The following is a 16445-nucleotide window of genomic DNA, read 5'->3' as shown; positions in this document are numbered from 1 at the left end:
ATAATGTAGTATAACTCACCAGACTGTATCTTATCTTGACCAGTGAGATGAGCTCCTAGTCTCCTGGGTTAGAGGGATAATGTAGTATAACTCACCAGACTGTATCTTATCTTGACCAGTGAGATGAGCTCCTAGTCTCCAGGGTTAGAGGGATAATGTAGTATAACTCACCAGACTGTATCTTATCTTGGCCAGTGAGATGAGCTCCTAGTCTCCAGGGTTAGAGGGATAATGTAGTATAACTCACCAGACTGTATATTATCTTGACCAGTGAGATGAGCTCCTAGTCTCCAGGGTTAGAGGGATAATGTAGTATAACTCACCAGACTGTATCTTATCTTGGCCAGTGAGATGAGCTCCTAGTCTCCAGGGTTAGAGGGATAATGTAGTATAACTCACCAGACTGTATCTTATCTTGGCCAGTGAGATGAGCTCCTAGTCTCCAGGGTTAGAGGGATAATGTAGTATAACTCACCAGACTGTATCTTATCTTGACCAGTGAGATGAGCTCCTAGTCTCCAGGGTTAGAGGGATAATGTAGTATAACTCACCAGACTGTATCTTATCTTGGCCAGTGAGATGAGCTCCTGGTCTCCAGGGTTAGAGGGATAATGTAGTATAACTCACCAGACTGTATCTTATCTTGACCAGTGAGATGAGCTCCTAGTCTCCAGGGTTAGAGGGATAATGTAGTATAACTCACCAGACTGTATCTTATCTTGACCAGTGAGATGAGCTCCTGGTCTCCAGGGTTAGAGGGATAATGTAGTATAACTCACCAGACTGTATCTTATCTTGGCCAGTGAGATGAGCTCCTAGTCTCCTGGGTTAGAGGGATAATGTAGTATAACTCACCAGACTGTATCTTATCTTGGCCAGTGAGATGAGCTCCTGGTCTCCTGGGGTGCACATGTTGAGTCCGATGGGCAGCATCTTCTTCAGTGCGGCTACGATCAGAGAGGTCTGGACAGAGTATAACTCTCCACGCCGCTTCTTGTGCTTCCTATCCTGGTCACCACCTGACTGTGGAGAGACAGACAGACACACACAGACAGACAGACAGACAGACAGACAGACAGACAGACAGACAGACAGACAGACAGACAGACAGACAGACAGACAGACAGACAGACAGACAGACAGACAGACAGACAGACAGACAGAGAGAGAGAGAGACAGACAGACAGACAGACAGACAGACAGAGAGAGAGAGAGAGAGAGAGAGAGAGAGAGAGAGAGAGAGAGAGAGAGAGAGAGACAGGGAGAGAGAGAGAGACAGGGAGAGAGAGAGAGACAGGGAGAGAGAGAGAGACAGGGAGAGAGAGAGAGACAGGGAGAGAGAGAGAGACAGGGAGAGAGAGAATAGTCGGTTTTTCAGAAATCCTTTTTGGAAGATTCCTGGAATTGTGGAATTGGGAATAAGCAGGTATATCTGGAAGCCTCCACCAGGATTTCCAGAAAACCACAGGGAGAGCGCTTCTGCGAATGTCTTTCTTTACTCACTACTGACTAAACTAACTCCTGCTCCGTCCTTACCTTGGACATCTTGGTCTTATGTTCCCCAGTCAAGAAAGACAGGTTGTTGATTTCATTCTGAACCACAAAGTTCTGCTCTTCCCTTTTGAAGTTCTGTCGACGGGTCAGTAAAAGAAGGAAAGAAACAAGAATAATCTTCAAACAGAACTTGAAAATAAACGAACATACTGTATGTACACTGCTCAAAAAATAAAGGGAACACTTAAACAACACAATGTAACTCCAAGTCAATCACACTTCTGTGAAATCAAACTGTCCACTTAGGAAGCAACAGTGATTGACAATAAATTTCACATGCTGTTGTGCAAATGGAATAGACAAAAGGTGGAAATTATAGGCAATTAGCAAGACACCCCCCAAAACAGGAGTGATTCTGCAGGTGGTGACCACAGACCACTTCTCAGTTCCTATGCTTCCTGGCAGATGTTTTGGTCACTTTTGAATGCTGGCGGTGCTCTCACTCTAGTGGTAGCATGAGACGGAGTCTACAACCCACACAAGTGGCTCAGGTAGTGCAGTTCATCCAGGATGGCACATCAATGCGAACTGTGGCAAAAAGGTTTGCTGTGTCTGTCAGCGTAGTGTCCAGAGCATGCAGGCGCTACCAGGAGACAGGCCAGTACATCAGGAGACGTGGAGGAGGCCGTAGGAGGGCAACAACCCAGCAGCAGGACCGCTACCTCCGCCTTTGTGCAAGGAGGTGCACTGCCAGCGCCCTGCAAAATGACCTCCAGCAGGCAACAAATGTGCATGTGTCTGCTCAAACGGTCAGAAACAGACTCCATGAGGGTGGTATGAGGGCCCGACGTCCACAGGTGGGGGTTGTGCTTACAGCCCAAGACCGTGCAAGACGTTTGGCATTTGTCAGAGAACACCAAGATTGGCAAATTCGCCACTGTTGCCCTGTGCGCTTCACAGATGAAAGCAGGTTCACACTGAGCACATGAGCACATGTGACAGACGTGACAGAGTCTGGAGACGCCGTGGAGAACGTTCTGCTGCCTGCAACATCCTCCAGCACGACCGGTTTGGCGATGGGTCAGTCATGGTGTGGGGTGGAATTTCTTTGTGGGGCCGCACAGCCCTCCATGTGCTCGCCAGAGGTAGCCTGACTGCCAATAGGTACCGAGATGAAATCCTCAGACCCCTTGTGAGACCATATGCTGACACATGCACATTTGTGGCCTGCTGGAGGTCATTTTGCAGGGCGCTGGCAGTGCACCTCCTTGCACAAAGGCGGAGGTAGCGGTCCTGCTGCTGGGTTGTTGCCCTCCTACGGCCTCCTCCACGTCTCCTGATGTACTGGCCTGTCTCCTGGTAGCGCTTGCATGCTCTGGACACTACGCTGAGAGACACAGCAAACCTTTTTGCCACAGTTCGCATTGATGTGCCATTCTGGATGAACTGCACTACCTGAGCCACTTGTGTGGGTTGTAGACTCCGTCTCATTCTACCACTAGAGTGAGAGCGCCGCCAGCATTCAAAAGTGACTAAAACATCTGCCAGGAAGCATAGGAACTGAGAAGTGGTCTGTGGTCACCACCTGCAGAATCACTCCTGTTTTGGGGGGTGTCTTGCTAATTGCCTATAATTTCCACCTTTTGTCTATTCCATTTGCACAACAGCATGTGAAATTTATTGTCAATCACTGTTGCTTCCTAAGTGGACAGTTTGATTTCACAGAAGTGTGATTGACTTGGAGTTACATTGTGTTGTTTAAGTGTTCCCTTTATTTTTTTGAGCAGTGTAGTATTCTAATGTGAAAAGTCTTACGTGTGATTTGCACCAGAGAATGAAGATCTCAGCCACCATGGTGAAGAGCTGGTTGGACTGAGCATCAGGCCTCTTCAACCATCTGGACCTGGTGGGAGTTTGACAGACAGTTTCATGAGAAGTGGACTAAAGAAGAGGCGAAGCCATAGTAACCATCTGTTGTGTTATGTAGCCTAGATCCCAGGATATGCATTTGGGGAATCTGCAGGTAGCAATCCCAAATAAGAACGATTGGAACCATGTTATCTCACTATGGTCTCCTGAAATAAATAAAGGACAAATAAAAATCAAATACATCTAATTCCATACAAGTATAGTACACAGTGTCATTCTAAATGAATTCAGTGAACATTTTGTCAAGGCCTGCAGATTTCCCAGAACCTAAACAACAGATGTGTGTGTTGGAAAGGCTGGCTGGGTTATACTACCTGTTGTTGTCCACGTAGCGGATGAGCATTGGGTAGAAGGCGTACAGGTCTCTACAGAGGACAGCAAACTCATCCAGAATGAGAAGCTCAGCTTCCTGAGTGTCTCCTTTAATGTCAGCCTTCAGAAGCTCCTCCTCTGCCACCACCTGGGGTTATAACATAGTAATAACATAGTTATGACACGTAATAACATAGTTAACACCTTTACAACATAGTAATAATGGAAGCTCAGCTTCCTGAGTGTCTCCTTTAATGTCAGCCTTCAGTAGCTCCTCCTCTATCACCCCCTGGGGTCAGGGAATTACGAAATCACTCAGTGGTTTTCCTTAATGGCCGTGCGCTAGCCTTGCTGTACTGCCAAGTCTTGTCATTGTCACACCGAACAATAACATAGGAGTTGGCAGGTTCGCATTGGGATTCAAACTAGTTGTGTGATTGATTCTTGTGAATGATTCATAGAAAATTTAAACAAACAAATGGACAGCAGTCCAAAGAATACGTTTCAATTCATCTCATCTCACCTTGACTGTCTTCTTCCTGAGTTTCTCTAGAGTGGGCAGGAAGTGACTCTTCAGGAGGTCCGCTGCAGCCTTACAGATGATTGGCTGGGAGTAGACTGCAATGATACAGACGAAACCAATCAGATTTCATCTCACTGAGGAGTTGTTACACCACACTCCCAAAAAGTAGAATTTCATTTTGATTAAAAGAGTACGGCTGGCAATGCTACGACCACAGCGTGTGTTTATTATTCACCATTCATCACAATGCCCGCCAACCATAACCAACTAGGTTCAAACTCGGGTTTCCTGCATGCTATGAGACTGTATTAGCCCCGTTGAGCTAAAGCCTACCCACTGGGCACAGACATCAATTCAACATCTGTTCCACGTTGGTTCAACGTAATCACATCGAAATGACGTGGAAACAGCGTTGATTCTACCAGTGTGCCCAGTGGGTAGGCAGTGACTCAGGGAGCTAACGCAAGTCTTCAGGTCTCAGGCAAGGTTCCTCAACACATGAGTGTTGTTCACCAAAACCTCCTCTAAGCCACGTTTGCCATGAGGTAATAATAACCCAGTGTCCCACCTGCGATCCTCTTCATCCAGGGAGCGTCGTCGATGCCCAAGTTGTTGTTGAGGATCTTGAGGATGTTCCCCAGGATGATGCTGAGGTGGTGGGAGCACACGGTGGTGCAGCAGGCTGTGTGTGGAGCTGAGTTCTCTGTTCCTCTCTCCCACCAATAGGACAAGTAGTTACACAACATGGGCAGGATCACCTCAATCACCTGGAGGGAATGGGGATGGGACGGCACCATATTAAGCGCTAACTTATAAATTGGGATATTAAGTTATACCACGTAATGCCGTCATGCCAGAGATTATGTTAATCAAGGTGTTGCAGTCAATCAAGGCTCTTGTTTTAATGAGTTCCTTTGTGTTGAAACAGAGGGGAGGAGCATCCGGCATCGTGCTGAAAATAAATGGCAGTACATTCTCTGTGCTACCATTTACGATGTCAGACGTAGAAAACTGTGTTCGTTGTAACAAGTAACGTCTTTGTTGTTGTAATAGCGCAAACGAACGCGACAGCTTCACCGCTGAGGATTCCAGCTTTTAAAGTAGGGTTCACTGTTGAAAAAAGCTCTCTTGTAATACAAACAGATATAGTGATAACAACAGTCCAAGCCCTCCTGACCTGTGGCATCTCTGTGTAGCGTGCTCCAGACTCTGAGATGTCGTTGATGTCCTTCAGCAGGCAATCCAGACGAGGCATCTCTGAACACATCTCCTCCACAGAGTCAGGCATACTCAAGACTACACAGAGAACAGTACACAGTTAGCCATATACTGTTAATAAACATAGGGCTGGTTTCCCAGAGATTGATGAAGCCTGGTCCTGGACTAAAATGAATGGTCTAGGACTAGGCCCTGTGTCCAGGAAAACGGCCCTTACACTAGAAATAAGGATGTAGGTCAATGCAAGGGCATACGGGTTGTAGTCAAGCATAGATTGGTTGTAGTCAAGCATAGATTGGTTGTAGTCAAGCATAGATTGGTTGTAGTCAAGCATAGATTGGTTGTAGTCAAGCATAGATTGGTTGTAGTCAAGCATAGATTGGTTGTAGTCAAGCATAGATTGGTTGTAGTCAAGCATAGATTGGTTGTAGTCAAGCATAGATTGGTTGTAGTCAAGCATAGATTGGTTGTAGTCAAGCATAGATTGGTTGTAGTCAAGCATAGATTGCTCCTGATAAATTGGTAGTGTTATGATTCAGTATAGCGACTGCAAAGTAGTGACTTACTGGCCCTCTCTCGCGGTGTCTTTGTGTTGAAGACAGACAGGGGGTTGTGAGCGTTGAGATCAGGCTCCAGGAAAGCTACAGGCATGGCTCCTACCAGGGTGGCCAGACACTCCCCTAGGGCTGGTAGGTGCCTGGAGGGAACACACATAGACATTAACACACACCGAGACATTAATAAACACTGAGCCATTAACACACAGAGACATTAACATACACAGAGACATTAATACACACAGAGACATTAACATACACAGAGACATTAACATACACAGAGACATTAATACACACAGAGACATTAACTTCTTATGGCTGCAAGGCAAAGTGTTGAGTAGCCAGTGAAATCGTGCCCATTTCAAACGGCCTCCTACTCAAATCTTGCTCGTACAATATGAATATTATTATTCTTTTTGGATAGAAAACACTTTCTAGTTTCTAAAAGAGTTGGAATTATTTCTCTGAGTGAAACAGAAGTCCTTCTGCAGCACTTTTCCTGACCAGGAAGTAAAATGTCAGAAATCTATGCTCTTTTCAACCTGATGCCTATACATGGTCTTAACACTTAGGTGTCTGCTGACACTCTATACGCCTTCCTATTGGTGCAAAGAGGATGTCAGAGAATACATTTTTCTGCTCATCTGGTTCTGTGATGGAAAAAAAACTATTTCTTTGTCCTGACCGTCCACTTCCGGTACTCTGGAGGAAGTGAGATTGACTTCTGTTTTGCCTTGGTAACGAACGGCCAACGTCTCCGGCTCAAATTTTTTTTGCTACATGTGACCATATCATCGTAATGTATGTTTTTTCAATATAGTTTAATCAGATTATTGAAACTTTATTCGGGAGTTTTGCCGTGTTCCGTCATCTGACTGTGTTTACGTTGGAGAAATTTATGCCACTACGCTAGTGCCAATGCTAATTGAAGAGGGACATTTGCCATTCTGAATCGAAACAACGACTCATCTGGACAGAGTACACGTTCTTCAACATTCTGATGAAAGATCAGCAAAAGTAAGACCCATTTTATGATGTTATTTCATATATCTGTCGTGCATGTGAATTGGCCGTGGGCGCCCAATTATTTCTGTCTATTTTAGCTACGCTAATATAGCGATACATTTTGTTTGCGCTGTAAAACGTTTAATAAATCGGAAATATTGTTTGGAATCACAAGATGCCTGTCTTTCAATTGCTGCAGACTATGTATTTTTCAGAAATGTTTTATGATGAGTAATTAGCTATTTGACGTTGGTGTCTGTAAATATTATGGCTGCTTTTGGTGCAATTTCGGGTTGTAGCTGAAATGTAAACTATGGTTTATACATGAAATATGCAAATTTTTCGAACAAAACATATGCTATACAATAAATATGTTATCAGACTGTCATCGGATGAATTTGTTTCTTGGTTAGTGGCTATTTATATCTTTATTTGGTCGAATTTTTGATAGCACCTGATGGAGTAAGAAACTGATGGAGTTAGAAAAAGTTGTGTCTTTTGCTAACGTGGTTAGCTAATAGATTTACATATTTTGTCTTCCCTGTAAAACATTTTAAAAATCAGACATGTTGGCTTGATTCACAAGATGTGCACCTTTCATCTGGTGTCTTGGACTTGTTAATGTGTGAAAGTTAAATATTAAAAAAAAATAGATTTTGAATTTCGCGCCGTGCATTTTGAGCTGGATGTTGTCATAAGTGTACCGGTGTCGGGCTGCCCCCGTAAAAGGTTAATACACACAGAGACATTAATACACACTGAGAGAAATTGATGAAAACATGATTGTGGGAGATGTCTTGTTAGACTTCAGTGCAGCTTTTGACATTATCGATCATAGTCAGCTGCTAGAAAAACGTGTGTGTTATGGCTTTACACCCACTGATATAATGTGGATAAAGAGTTACTTGTCAAACAGTACACAGAGGGTGTTCTTTAATGGAAGCCAATCAAATATAATCCAGTTAGAATCAGGAATTCCCCAGGGTAGCTGTTTAGGCCCCTTGCTTTTTTCAGTTTTTGAGTAACTTTGAGTAAAGCCAGAGTGTCTATGTATGAGGATGACTCAACGCAATACACGTCAGCTACTACAGCAACTGAAATGACTGCAACACTCAACACAGAGCTGCAGTTAGTTTCAGAGTGGGTGGCAAGGAATAATTTAGCCCTAAATATTTCTAAAACTAAAAGCATTGTATTTGGAACAAAACAAAACCCTAAACCTCAACTAAATCTTGTAATAAATAATGTGGAAATTGAGCAAGTTGAGATGACTAAACTGCTTGGAGAAACCCTAGATTGTAAACTGTCATGGTCAAAACATATTGATGCAGTAGTAGCTAAGATGGGGAGAAGTCTGTCTATAATAAAGCGATGCTCTGCCTTAACAACACTATCAACAAGGCAGATCCTATAGGCTCTAGTTTTGTCACACCTTGACTACTGTTCAGTCGTGTGGTCAGGTGCCACAAAAAAAGGACTTAGGAAAATTGCAATTGGCTCAGAACAGGGCAGCATGGTTGGCCCTTGGATGTAGACAGGGAGCTAACATTAATAATATGCATGTCAACCTCTCCTGGCTGAAAGTGGAGGAGAGATTGACTTCATCACTACTTTTATTTATGAGAGGTATTGACATGTTGAATGCACCGAGCTGTCTGTCTAAACTACTGGCACACAGCTCGGGCACCCATGCCTACCTCACAAGACATGCCACCAGAGGTCTCTTCACAATCCCCAAGTCAAGAACAGACTATGGGAGGCGCACAGAACTACATAGAGCCATGACTACATGGAACTCTATTCAACATCACGTGACTGACGCAAGCAGGACAATAGATAAAAAACACCTTATGGAACAGCAGGGACTGTGAAGCAACACACACACACACACACACACACACACACACACACACACACACACACACACACACACACACACACACACACACACACACACACACACACACACACACACACATACACACACATGGATTTAGTACTGTAGATACAGTATGTGGTAGTGGTAGTGTAGGGGCCTGAGGGCAAACAGTGTGTTGTAAAATCTGTGAATGTATTGTAATGTTTTTAAAATTGTATAAACTGCGTTAATTTTGCTGGACCCCAGGAAGAGGGGCAGCAGCTAATGGGGATCCATAATAAATACAATACAATACAATACACACAGATACATTAACACACACACAGAGATTAACACACACACACACACAGACATTAAGACACACAGAGAGACATTAATACACACAGAGACATTAATACACACAGAGACATTAATACACACAGAGACATTAACACACACAACCATACACATTTACAGTAGACATGAGTACATTGCTGTGCCATAGCACTCTGAAGGAGAGACTTGGGGGACAATGGAATTCAATAAAAAAAAGTGTCTTTATTGCTAAAAGTAGAACCAGCACGTTTCAGCTTTTCATAATTTAATTATTTTCTTCTTCACTTACAGCACTCAAACGTGACTTAGAGCACACCACAGTTCAGACATTGTGATGTTTCTAGTCAGTGTTGGATGGAGTTTTCCTTTTCCAATTATCCAGAGAGATTTAATCACTCTCATTCTATTTCCTGCTCCTACTGTACCTCCTTAGATGTGGTGAGGCCTCATACCTCTCCATGAAGATGTGTTTCCCCGTGCCCAACGAGTAGAGACAGGTCACAATGCGATAGCACGACAGCTGGACATCATCCACTGGAAAAGGCAACACACACAGGTCAGATTTCCTAGCGATACTAGGACCCCCAGCCGCTCCCCAACCTCTCCTCTGGGACCCCCAGCCATTCCAAACCTCTCCTCAGGACCCCCAGCCACTCCCAAACCTCTCCTCGGGACCCCAGCCGTTCCAAACCTCTCCTCGGGACCCCCAGCCGTTCCAAACCTCTCCTCGGGACCCACAGCCGGACCCCCAGAGGAGAGGTTTGGGAACAGCTGGGGGTCCCAGAGGAGAGGTTTGAGAACCACTGCACTAGGGGACTCACACATGGTGCAACCAGTGTAAATGTATTAAAATAACATCAAGGCTAACTCACCCAGCAGGCAGACTCCAAAGCTGTGCATGGTGACGTGTTCGAACAGGGCTGTGAGGATGGGCAGCAGAGCGGTGGTGGCGTAGGTGATGTTCTGGGTCAATCCCTTCATCTGGCTTCGGGACTGGCTGAACCTCCCGAGCTTCAGCATCTCCAGCGTCTTCTCTAGGTCCTCCGCTGCATTCTCAAATAACGTCCTGACCCCAGCCTTCACCATCTCTGAGCCTGACTTCATCACCGTCCTGGGAGGATAAGGACAAAAGGAGAGGTGTAAGAACAACAGAACAGAAGGAGAGGTGTAAGAACAACACAGAAAAATAAGCGTAAATGATTCTCCTATAATGACAAAAGGACGCTCTGCACAACCAAATCTAAGCTTTTGGTCAGTAATGACCTTAAGAGATTCTCCTCACACAGGAAACCATTTGTGTAATGGATTCCTACAGGGGTCATACATGGATGGACGGACAGACAAACTACACTGAAAAAGGTGTGTACTTTTCATATCTAGAATAATGATCAACATACATAGCTAAAGTATGAAATTGTGTTTATTGACTTTAATGTCGTAAGCATCTTAACCTTTATTAGTTGTACATGTTTTATGTAACGTTTATTTCCACGGGGAGTTTATTTCCACGGGGAGTTTATGTCCACGGGGAGTTTATGTCCACGGGGAGTTTATGTCCACGGGGAGTTTATGTCCACGGGGAGTTTATTTCCACGGGGAGTTTATTTCCACGGGGAGTTTATTTCCACGGGGAGTTTATTTCCACGGGGAGTTTATTTCCCATTGAGAGCAAGCCCTCTTTCACAAGGGAGCCCTGAATATACACCATTTATACCATTTACAAATGCAATATAATAAAAGCATATATGATTTACAAGCCATTCAACAATCACATTCCTCAGTAAAGAGTTCCTTAATCAACAATTTGAATTGAACGAGAAGCACCAGAACATCAAGTTGCGGTTTGACTTATTCTGATTTAAGGGCAGACGAGGTTTGTTCTTCCGGGTCTTTAAAAGGCTCTTACCTTGTGTCGAGGGAATGAGCCAGGATGTGTAGACAGCTCACCATAATAGCCGAGTCGCTCCCTATGAGAACACATTGATATGGAAATCACTGCCAAAGACTACAGGCAGCGCTGAGTACAAATCAGAGCACTAAGGCACACTGGTAGAGGCCTGTCACACTGGTAGAGGCCTGTCACACTGGTAGAGGCCTGACACACTGGTAAAGGCCTGTCACACTGGTAGAGGCCTGTCACACTGGTAGAGGCCTGTCACACTGGTAGAGGCCTGTCACACTGGTAGAGGCCTGTCACACTGGTAAAGGCCCGGCACACTGGTAGAGGCCCGGCACACTGGTAGAGGCCCGGCACACTGGTAAAGGCCTGGCACACTGGTAGAGGCCTGGGACACTGGTAAAGGCCTGGCACACTGGTAAAGGCCTGGCACACTGGTAAAGGCCTGGCACACTGGTAAAGGCCTGACACACTGGTAAAGGCCTGACACACTGGTAAAGGCCTGGCACACTGGTAAAGGCCTGACACACTGGTAAAGGCCTGACACTGGTAAAGGCCTGGCACACTGGTAAAGGCCTGTCACACTGGTAAAGGCCTGTCACACGGGTAAAGGCATTGACACACCGGTAAAGGCATTGACACACCGGTAGAGGCCTGGCACACCGGTAAAGGCATTGACACACTGGTAAAGGCATTGACACACTGGTAAAGGCATTGACACACTGGTAAAGGCCTGACACACTGGTAAAGGCCTGACACACTGGTAAAGGCCTGGCACACTGGTAAAGGCCTGTCACACTGGTAAAGGCCTGTCACACGGGTAAAGGCATTGACACACTGGTAAAGGCATTGACACACTGGTAGAAGCCTGGCACACCGGTAAAGGCATTGACACGCTGGTAAAGGCATTGACACACTGGTAAAGGCATTGACACACTGGTAAAGGCCTGACACACTGGTAAAGGCCTGGCACACTGGTAAAGGCCTGGCACACTGGTAAAGGCCTGGCACACTGGTAAAGGCCTGACACACTGGTAAAGGCATTGACACACTGGTAAAGGCATTGACACACCGGTAGAGGCCTGGCACACCGGTAAAGGCATTGACACACTGGTAAAGGCATTGACACACTGGTAAAGGCATTGACACACTGGTAAAGGCATTGACACACTGGTAAAGGCATTGACACACTGGTAAAGGCATTGACACACTGGTAAAAGCATTGACACACTGGTAAAGGCATTGACACACTGGTAAAGTCATTGACACACTGGTAAAGGCATTGACACACTGGTAAAGGCATTGACATACTGGTAAAGGCATTGACACACAGGTAAAGGCATTGACCGAGGTCCTTACCAAAGAGGGAAATCCTGTGTCTGACAAGAGCTGCCATCTTACAGAACAGGCTGTAAAATATAGGAGAGGAAAGGCAATGAAATAAACAGATACATATAGGAGAGGAAAGGCAATGAAATAACCAGATACATATAGGAGAGGAAAGGCAATGAAATAACCAGATACATATAGGAGAGGAAAGGCAATGAAATAACCAGATACATATAGGAGAGGAAAGGCAATGAAATAACCAGATACATATAGGAGAGGAAAGGCAATGAAATAAACAGATACATATAGGAGAGGAAAGGCAATGAAATAACCAGATACATATAGGAGAGGAAAGGCAATGAAATAACCAGATACATATAGGAGAGGAAAGGCAATGAAATAACCAGATACATATAGGAGAGGAAAGGCAATGAAATAACCAGATACATATAGGAGAGGAAAGGCAATGAAATAACCAGATACATATAGGAGAGGAAAGGCAATGAAATAAACAGATAAATATAGGAGAGGAAAGGCAATGAAATAACCAGATACATATAGGAGAGGAAAGGCAATGAAATAACCAGATACATATAGGAGAGGAAAGGCAATGAAATAACCAGATACATATAGGAGAGGAAAGGCAATGAAATAACCAGATACATATAGGAGAGGAAAGGCAATGAAATAACCAGATAAATATAGGAGAGGAAAGGCAATGAAATAACCAGATACATATAGGAGAGGAAAGGCAATGAAATAACCAGATAAAGAAAGGAGAGAAGAAGAAAACAAACTGAGGAAAACAAGAAAAAAATTGTTTTTTCACATGTGTATTGTAGTGCCCAGTCTGAAATCAATCTATAACTACCTTCCCTAGACACCAGGCTAGGTGAAATGTACTCCATATAGCTTACACCTATCTGATCCTATCAGGTCAATTGGAAGTGTCTATGAATAAGTGAATCTCATTAGAAAACTGTGGCTGGGAATTCTGTGTTGAGTTGCCAACATTGTCATTCACCAGTGTGTCCGCTACTGGTACCTTACCTGGTGATCATCTCCTTCTCCTTGTTAGAGGCGTAGCCACTGCTGCTCAGGTTCTTACTGGGCGAGGACAGGAAGTACATGCTGTGGTTCTTAAAGTACATGTCTATGAGTGGTAGCAGCACCTGTAGGGCAGGTTGGGAGGAGAAGGGGTGGATCAAGGCAGAGCTTAGAGAGCTTATTCCACAGTGTCTACAATTCATTTCCTGTCTATTGTTGAAAGACTGTATATCCATACCTTGGCGAAGAACTTGATTTCCTGATCGTGAGGCGATTTGTCTGTCTTTCCGCTGGTGGCCATGGCCTCTGGAAAAAACAGGTTTCAAAGACGTAGAAAATTTAAACTAGACACTTAACTAAATTCTCAATTCCATATTTCAAAGCATATTCATCAAATGTCTGAGTGGACTCACCTAGGTGGGCGATGAACTCCTGAGCCGAGTCCACATTCTTCAGCAACCTCTTGAGGAACGTGTAAGCAAACCTCTTCTCCATGGACGATGAGTCTTGCTCCATGTCCTTCAGGCCTCTGCAGAACATCAATAAGATGAGACACAATAGAACTTCATTGATCTGACTTAAACAGTGCCGATTACTGTTTAAGTCAGCCGATTGCTGTTTTAGTCTGCCGATTGCTGTTTTAGTCTGCCGATTGCTGTTTTAGTCTGCCGATTGCTGTTTTAGTCTGCCGATTGCTGTTTTAGTCTGCCGATTGCTGTTTTAGTCAGCCGATTGCTGTTTTAGTCAGCCGATTGCTGTTTTAGTCTGCCGATTGCTGTTTTAGTCTGCCGATTGCTGTTTTAGTCTGCCGGTTACTGTTTTAGTCAGCCGGTTACTGTTTTAGTCAGCCGGTTACTGTTTTAGTCAGCCGGTTACTGTTTTAGTCAGCCGGTTACTGTTTTAGTCTGCCGGTTACTGTTTTAGTCTGCCGGTTACTGTTTTAGTCTGCCGGTTACTGTTTTAGTCTGCCGGTTACTGTTTTAGTCTGCCGGTTACTGTATTAGTCTGCCGGTTACTGTTTAAGTCTGCCGGTTACTGTTTAAGTCTGCCGGTTACTGTTTAAGTCTGCCGATTACTGTTTAAGTCTGCCGATTGCTGTTTTAGTCTGCCGATTGCTGTTTTAGTCAGCCGATTGCTGTTTTAGTCAGCCGATTACTGTTTTAGTCAGCTGATTACTGTAATACTACTCTATTACAGTAATAGAGTAATAGATTACTGTATTAGAGTAATAGATTACTGTATTACAGTAATAATAATACTACTATATTACAGTAATAATACTACTGTATTACAGTAATAATACTACTGTATTACAGTAATAATACTACTACTGTATTACAGTAATAATACTACTGTATCACAGGTAATTTTAATCTGAATCTTCAGGCGCCAACAGGAGAAACATTTTCAAAGCATTTCTTCTCAATGGACTTGAAGTTCAGGTGGCATCTCTTCCATTTCAAAACATTCAGTTGCCCACTGAACATGACATGACAGAATGTAAGAAACAGTGATGGACTGATTGATTAACTGATTGATATCATGCCCTCTGTGGTAACAGGCAGATGCAGTATACGGTGAGATAGTTAGGGGGAGAGTCTGACCTGGTGATAGTGTATCCATTGATCTGAAGAAATTTAAAGAGATCCTGGACCTTCTCTCTGTCTCTGTATTTCTCCTTGGCTGTCAGAGTGTCATAGGGCACCAGCAATGGGTGGCTCCCTCCTCCTGAGACAGACAGCAAACACATCAAACAGTGGCTCCACTTTCACAAACATGCAGTATATACATACAGTATATGCATATATACTGTATATACTGTATGTAGACATCCACAAGTCTGGTTCATCCTTGGGAGCAATTTCCAAACGCCTGAAGGTACCATGTTCATCTGTACAAACAATAGTACGCAAGTATAAACACCATGGGACCACACAGCCATCATACCGCTCAGGAAGGAGACGCCATCTGTCTCCTAGAGATGAACGTACTTTGGTGCAAAAAAGTTCAAATCAATCCCAGAACAACAGCGAAGGACCTTGTGAAGACGAAGGAGGAAACAGGTACAAAATTACCTATATCTACAGTAAAACGAGTCCTATATCGACATAACCTGAAAGGCCAATCAGAAAGGAAGAAGCCACTGCTCCAAAACCGCCATAAAAAAGCCAGACTACGGTTTGCAACTGCACATGGGGACAAAGATCGCACTTTTTGGAGAAATGTCCTCTGGTCTGATGAAACAAAAATAGAACTGTTTGGCCATAATGATCATCGTTATGGTTGGAGGAAAAAGGGGGAGGCTTGCAAGCCAAAGAACACCATCCCAATCATTGGACAATGACCCCAAGCATACTTCAAAAGTTGTTGCAAAATGGCTTAAGGACAACAAAGTCAAGTTATTGGAGTAGCCATCACAAAGCCCTGACCTCAATCAATATAGAACATTTGTGGGCAGAACTGAAAAAGTGTGTGCGAATAAGGAGGCCTACAAACCTGACTCAGTTACACCAGTTCAGTCAGGAGGAATGGGTCAAAATTCACCCAAATTATTGTGGGAAGCGTGTGGAAGGCTACCCGAGACGTTTGACCCAAGTTAAACAATTTAAAGGCAATGCTACCAAATACTAATTGAGTGTATTTAAACTTCTGACCCACTGGGAATGTGATGAAAGAAATAAAAGCTGAAATAAATAATTCTCTCTACTATTATTCTGACATTTCACAGTCTTACAATAAAGTGGTGATCCTAACTGACTTAAGACGGGGCATTTTTACCAGGATTAAATGTCAGGAATTGTGAAAAACTGAGTTCAAATGTATTCGGCTAAGGTGTATATATATATATATATATATATTACGTATACCTACATCTTACATAAACTTTAACATACACTTCCCACACACATTTAGCATGCATTATTCCTGTGTGATTACAAG

At 44.0% G+C, this 16445-nt stretch overlaps 1 protein-coding gene across 2 annotated transcripts in view; it reads right to left on the bottom strand.

Moving 5' to 3' along the window:
- LOC129825507 (ryanodine receptor 3-like) overlaps positions 1–16445 on the bottom strand; it is a 275528-nt gene that overhangs the window by 41090 nt on the left and 217993 nt on the right. For both annotated transcript variants that reach the window (XM_055885660.1, XM_055885661.1), the window contains 16 exons: positions 15110–15233; positions 13919–14034; positions 13744–13811; positions 13509–13630; positions 12489–12538; positions 11139–11199; positions 10105–10343; positions 9685–9766; positions 6043–6173; positions 5436–5554; positions 4827–5025; positions 4259–4353; positions 3738–3883; positions 3310–3397; positions 1537–1629; positions 856–1023 (listed from right to left, as the gene is read on the bottom strand). In XM_055885660.1, coding sequence (XP_055741635.1) covers positions 856–1023; positions 1537–1629; positions 3310–3397; positions 3738–3883; positions 4259–4353; positions 4827–5025; positions 5436–5554; positions 6043–6173; positions 9685–9766; positions 10105–10343; positions 11139–11199; positions 12489–12538; positions 13509–13630; positions 13744–13811; positions 13919–14034; positions 15110–15233 — 1901 coding nt within the window. The remainder of the gene's footprint in view (positions 1–855; positions 1024–1536; positions 1630–3309; positions 3398–3737; positions 3884–4258; positions 4354–4826; positions 5026–5435; positions 5555–6042; positions 6174–9684; positions 9767–10104; positions 10344–11138; positions 11200–12488; positions 12539–13508; positions 13631–13743; positions 13812–13918; positions 14035–15109; positions 15234–16445) is intronic.

The sequence above is a fragment of the Salvelinus fontinalis genome, chromosome 27 (genome assembly GCF_029448725.1).
Source record: "Salvelinus fontinalis isolate EN_2023a chromosome 27, ASM2944872v1, whole genome shotgun sequence".
NCBI lineage: Eukaryota > Metazoa > Chordata > Actinopteri > Salmoniformes > Salmonidae > Salvelinus > Salvelinus fontinalis.
Note: the sequence above shows the minus strand (reverse complement) of the source record. Positions and strands in the feature narration are given on the sequence as shown.